This window comes from Limulus polyphemus, unplaced genomic scaffold, assembly GCF_000517525.1.
Source record: "Limulus polyphemus unplaced genomic scaffold, Limulus_polyphemus-2.1.2 Scaffold7796, whole genome shotgun sequence".
Lineage (NCBI taxonomy): Eukaryota > Metazoa > Arthropoda > Merostomata > Xiphosura > Limulidae > Limulus > Limulus polyphemus.
In genome coordinates this window covers 17,830-24,261 of record NW_013673406.1, presented here as the reverse complement: position 1 = coordinate 24,261, position 6,432 = coordinate 17,830, and the positions used below count along the sequence as shown (strand labels likewise).

Below are 6,432 nucleotides of genomic sequence, written 5' to 3'. Positions count from 1 at the left end.
ACCCAACTGCACTACCCAATCTCCTCAAGCTGTTTCTGAAGGATCAGTTTGTAGACGCCTTGGACAGACCACAACTGAAGATACAAGTGAAGTAAGCATACCCCTCTACTATACAAGATGCAATGGCCAGAGCTCTTGAATTCGAATCCTACGTTAAGTCCAGCACACAGGTACCAAGGTTGATACAGTCATCAGGATTCAAGGCCAGAAAAGGACAACTTTCAGAGAAGTTTGAGGGACTTTGCTGGCACTGGTCCAGCACAAAGATACCAAGGTTGGTACAGTCATCAGGATTCAAGGCCAAAAAAGATCAGCTTTCAGAGAGGTTTGAGGAACTTTACTGGCACTGTAACAAACCTGGGCACAAGAGAGCTCAATGCCAGAAACTTCAACACAGGGAAGATGCCACGGCAGGAAAGGCTGCTACCCAGAAAGGTTGTTGGAACTGTGGAGAGCAAGGACATATGAAGAGCCAGGGTAAGAAGAATACTACCAGTAAGTCAGCCTCGGGGTAACCAGTAGTGGTTGGTGTTGAGGGATGCCCACCAACTCCCATTGTGAAAGTCCCAACAGCTAGGTGTAAAATGCCAAGCACGCATAGTGTCTACGTGGCAGGGAAGCTGGATGGCCAAAAGTGCAACTTTATGATAGATTCTGCATCCAAGCAAACTCTTGTGAGTATCAAAGTGCTAGAACACAAAGGTGTACCAGAAGCCATACAGAAGCTCTGTGGTGTGACAGGACATTTTGCAAGGTTGTGGGGACCAGTGTGGGTAACTATTGAGCTCATGGGCATGAAGGACAGACACAAAGTATACTTGGCTGAGATTGAAGACCAATGCATACTGGTGCTGGTGGCGTGTGTGAAGAGTTTCTTGAATGATCATGAATTTCCTAGTTTGTTCTCGACTCCCTCTTTTTTAGTATATAAGCCCAGCAAATAAAGAAGAGATTGAATTGCTTGAAGATATAGGTAATTGAGTCAAGCTAACAGTAGGCACCATAAGTAAAGTGTGTGAATCACTGATTTATAGCATGTGTTATAAAGGTTGTTAAGTTTAACGTACTGATTGGAAATTCTGTGTATTACAAAGTTGTATCGAGGAAAAATAAACTGGTTTAATTAAGAAAGGACTTGTATCGATGAAGTTCCTCGGAAAGAATTTATGCCAGAAATTAACAAACAAGCAGACACGAAACAGTATGTTATTGCCTTTTTTTAATTTGTGAAAACTGCCAAACAAAAAGTAAGTAATGTTCTTGTTACACATTGCCTTCTTATGTAGAAAAAAAACAGATAAAAATCAATTAGGAAAGATTCTCATCCTGAAATCAGGAAAAGTTATTTCTTTAGTTTTTTATTGATTGTCATTCAATTTGTCTTCCAGAGGGTCTGCAGTAAGTTTACAGAATTACAATTCTACGATCCAGTGGACAGAGAGCAAATAGTTCATTCTGTAGTTTTGTGCTAGAACAGCAATAACAACAACGTCATTCAATTTTTTGATTTCACACATGAAATGATTTTTCACATGTACTCATTCAACTGAACAAGGACAAATATAATATTGTTTCACTATTATAATATAAATTATATTAATGTTTTAATAGTTTTTGGTTGTATTGGTTATTGCCAAACTTATCAAGATATTACTTACACTCACGCACAGAAAATAAATAATTTGATGTTAGTGCTTATATGAAATCATTGATATGTTACATATGAAGTTCAAAACTTTGTCAGTTAGTTCTATAGCTGTTTTATGTATTGATTTAGTTTTGCATGTTTTCTGTGATGAAAACAGTTATCTGCAAACACTTGTCAGGTCAGTTATCAGATTATGAGCAGGTGTATTTGTACATTGCACCACTACTATATGTTTAATTAGCTGTTTCTAAAAGATATACATTTTTTCTAGAGTCACCCAAATTAAGTAGCTCTTAAAGAAATACTTTCATAATGATGAAATTGGTTTTTGTTATCTTTAGTCATTTCAACAAACTACAAATATGTAAATGTTTGGAGCTCAGATATGATACTTATTCATTTGTTTCAGTTATACTTTTGTTTTATTTTATACCTGTGAACTTACATAATTTTGAGACCTCAAAGGAATGAATACCTTATTACTAAGATATCAAACGGGCATAAAATACGATTTACCTGTGATGTGTAAAAGAAATAACAGAAAGGTTAATTTTTTTGTAATTATCATAAAGGGCTAGAAAAACATATAACTCTTGCAAAAATTTGGTGTACATAATAATCCCTCCTTATTCATCAAATGGTTAAGAAAACTTTTTTCATCACCTAATTACTACATTTTGTTGATTTCAAAAAGTAGAATTAACAGATAACTATTTTTTTAAAGACATGATAATAGTTTCTGTTATAGTTAGGAACTAAAACTACATACAGTGTATGGTTTTAATGTAAATTTTTGTTGCGTATCTGCTTGTTTGATAATTTCCTGTAAAAATTCTTTCGGAGTGACTTCAGCGATACAAGTCCCTTCTTGATTAAAACTAGTTTATTCTTTCTTGTTACAAACTTTGTAATACACTTAATTTTCACAGTCACTTTAAACTTAACTACTTTTATAAACACGCTATAATTCACAGCGATTCACACACTTTACTTATGGTGCCTACTTTTCACTTGACTCAATTATCAATTATTTCTCTTCAGTCTATAACCTTTAGTTCTTTAGTTCACAAGATTGAAGAATATAAAAATATAGATTGAGAAGATCAATGACGAAATTATACAGAATATTTTACGTAACATTTCGTAGATTAAATAGGGTGGACAAAAAAAAAATCCAGAAGAGGAAAGGACTCAAGAACAAATTCAAATTCTCACATTAGGGTAATTCTCTTATATAATTACGAACCTAAAACTTATATAATATTAAAAGTTGAGTTATTATCTATGGTTTAATGCCAATATTGTTCATATATCGTGGTAATTAAGTAGTTTAACTAAATTTTGAATGTAACTCACTAAAATGTTGTGACATGCATAGTTTGACTAGTCCATGTGCTAAGAGTTCATACCACCTTGGCATCTGTTTAAATCCGGTGCATCTTGTTTGAATTATGGAAGGTGACAATCAATTGACTTCTCAAGTTTTATTGTATTCTGCCCTTAAATCCAAAATGACTGGTAAGTGTACTGCGAGTGATTCTAATGCCAGTAGTAAGCCAAAAATAGCAAGTAAAGCCATCTCAACATTCACAAAACTGGAAATCATCAAAACGTTTGAAGGACAGAGACTCACAGAGATTGCTAAGGCATTCAAGTTCTCACCATCAACTATAGCAACTATCAAGAAAGAAAAAGTTATCCAAAGTGCTAAGTCTTCAACACCTACATCTGCTAAATTACTAACTAGGCATCGTCCTAACATAATGGAAGAAATGGAACGTCTGTTAGCTCTATGGGTGGATAGCATGAAGCAGCAGAAAGATTCATCAATGACTAACATGGCTTTGCAGGAAAAGGCACTTTCATTATTTGAAGACCTACAGAAAAAAGGAACAGACATAACCAGGACCTAGTATAAGTACTAAAGAAACTACAACTTTCACTGCAAGTAAAGGCTGGCTCGACAGGTTTAAAAAAGGCACAATCTACAAAGCCTAAAGATGACCAGTGAGGCAGCAGCAGCATACCTACCAGTTCTAAAAGGTATTATAAAATAGGAGGATACAAGACCCATGAAGTTTTCATCATTGACGAGACTGGTCTATATTGGAAGATGATGCCAGACAGAACAGTCTTGTCAAGAGAAGAGAAGTCAGCATTGGGTCACAAAGCTTTCAAAGACAGAGTTTCCTAATTTTGGGAGGCAATGCAGAAGGTGATTTCAAGTTGAAACCCCTTATGATTCACCATTCTGAGAATCCACGGGCACTTAAGGGATATGTCAAGACCAATCTACTAGTCATATGGAGGTCCAACAGGAAGGCTTGGACAACAAGAACAATTTTCGAGGATTGGTTTACCAACTTTTTCTGCCCTGAAGTGGAGAGATATTTTTCTATGAAAAATCTTTCCCGAGAAGCACTGCTGCTTGTCGACAATGCATCTTATCAACCTAACTGACTTATCAACAAACATGTGTGTGGAGTTTATTCCCCAAACACCATTACTTTGATCCAATCCATGGATCAAAGGGTCATAGCTACTTTTAAAGCATATTACTTACGACGCATCTTCAGACAAATGATCAGGGCAGTGGACATCAACAGAAACACCTCAATCAGAGATTTCTGGAAATCTTTCAAATTAAGGATGCTATAAACAACATAGCAGTCTTGGAAGGAAGTTACCACCTCAAATATGAATGGAGTTTGGAGAAAACTGTGGCCAGAATGTGTGCACGATTTTCAAGGTGTCACTAATACAGAACCTGTTGTTAAAGAAATCGTGTCATTAGCACATTAGGTTGGATTTAATGAAATTGAAGGGCAAGACAACAATGACTTACTGACATCACACCATGAACAACTGGCCAATGAAGAACTTATGAACACTGACCAAGAATAGGCTGCTGATGAAGAGCGAGACAATGAGGAACCAGAGCAGCAATTAATTTTAACACGGAAAATGCTGTCAGATTCATTCTCCCTATATGAAGCTGTGGAAATCCTGACTAAAAATAACCCAAATTGTGATTGAAGCCTTGAACTTGAATGCAATATTGAAAGTGCCCTAACCTCGTACAAAGAACTTTATAAAAAAAACTTAAGCATACTAAGCAAACAGCATTAACAGCATTCTTCAGCCAACCAAAGTATGCACCCCTCCTTCCTACTGCATCTCTTCCTCGCCACGACAATGATGTTGACACTCCTGCTCCAGTGGTTTCTCCTGCCAAAGATAATGGCTGCAAAGCAGATCCTTATGCCCCCTATCTATGTTGATGAACTACCATCAACACTGCCAAGTGATGAGCAAGATATTGAATAACCTGCTCCAACGAATTCTCTTGCCAGTGCTCCTGCAGCCCAAGATGATGACTGTGAAGCAGAAGTTCATTCTGCCCCTTCTCCTACCAGCCAGTAACATCATACAATGCCCTCCACCCACATCATCACCTTATGTGTCAACCACTCCACTTTCCTGTATGTACAGTACTTAATTTGGATTTAATAAATTTATCAATGGCTTGCATTCTTTATTTACTCCCAAAACTGTCGTTAAAATATGTTCGCTGTCAGTTTATTATGTTTTGGCTATATATATATTTTTTTTTCTTGTTTTTTTCGTTTAGAACATATTTCTAATTATATAATGGTAGTCAATGGGAAAATCTACCTCGCTTTATGAAATTTCACTTTATAAAAGATTTTTCAGGAACATAACCCTTTCGTAAAGCAGGGCCCACCTGTATTCTAATATATAAAGTAGTGCACAACATGATAGCATTAAAATGATAGCCAATACATATTTAATTAACAAAAATATCACCTATATAAATTTCAAGTAAATGGCTAACAAAATACCTTTGAACTCAATATTATGAATGGGAAGGATATTTTCAAATATAAATCATTAAAACCACTCAAATCAACCCTAGAGTATAATACAAGCATATTTCTTCCATTTATACACAATTTTTTTCTAATTTTTAAAGGAAATCTGAACTTAAAAATAAATTACAAAAGAACTTGTAAAAACAACATGAAATAAAATCAGTTAATCTGCTGAAATATCTTTCTGAACTTTAATGAACTGTTCAGTTTCTAACCTGGTAACAGTCAGCATCTGAATGACTGCCATTCCAAGAAACAGAAGAAGAACACACAACAAGCAGTACTTGAAAAGTGGATCTACCTGCTTCAAGTAGGGCTTCTCCAGGTTCTTGTTACGGAAGAAAAGCAGGAAAGGTTCAATTTCTTTTGAGTTACACCACTGACTAAGAAATAATAAAAAAATGTTTAATTTTTTATGGTCACATAATTCATTTGATAGGTTACTTTAGCATCAGTAAAAATTGATAAAATACATAAAATGGGTGAACATCACCATGAAACTATTCTTAAGTTAAATTTCTTAAGTTTGAAAACAGTTCTAGTAATAGATCTGAGTGTTAAAATTAAAATCAATTTGATGTACTGTAATGTTGCGTCATCGAGATCACTGACTATTCTCACGCCCTCTACTTTCTAGAAATATCCTGTACTTTGGCGAATGCTCTAGCATTTACTAGATATTGGGTAGTCTGGTATATAAAAGAGGGTGACAACGTGACGGGAATGTAATGTGTGTGTAGATAGTGAGTAATTGAACTGCAGTCAGAGTGTATTGTTGAAGTTGAGCACATTCGTTGTTGTAGCGTTTGTTATAGCGCGACTGTTGAAATTAAGTGTATCGTAAAGTTGTATTCGGAAAGAATAAACCAGTTTTATTAAGAAAGGACTTGT

At 35.4% G+C, this 6,432-nt stretch overlaps 1 protein-coding gene across 1 annotated transcript in view; it reads right to left on the bottom strand.

Annotated features, from left to right (window-relative positions):
• LOC111089902 (adenylate cyclase type 6-like) overlaps window positions 1-6,432 on the bottom strand; it is a gene marked incomplete at its 5' end in the record, with an annotated part of 23,937 nt that overhangs the window by 7,307 nt on the left and 10,198 nt on the right. The window contains one exon of the mRNA XM_022403152.1: window positions 5,843-5,924. Within this exon, the coding sequence (XP_022258860.1) occupies window positions 5,843-5,924 (82 nt within the window). The remainder of the gene's footprint in view (window positions 1-5,842; window positions 5,925-6,432) is intronic.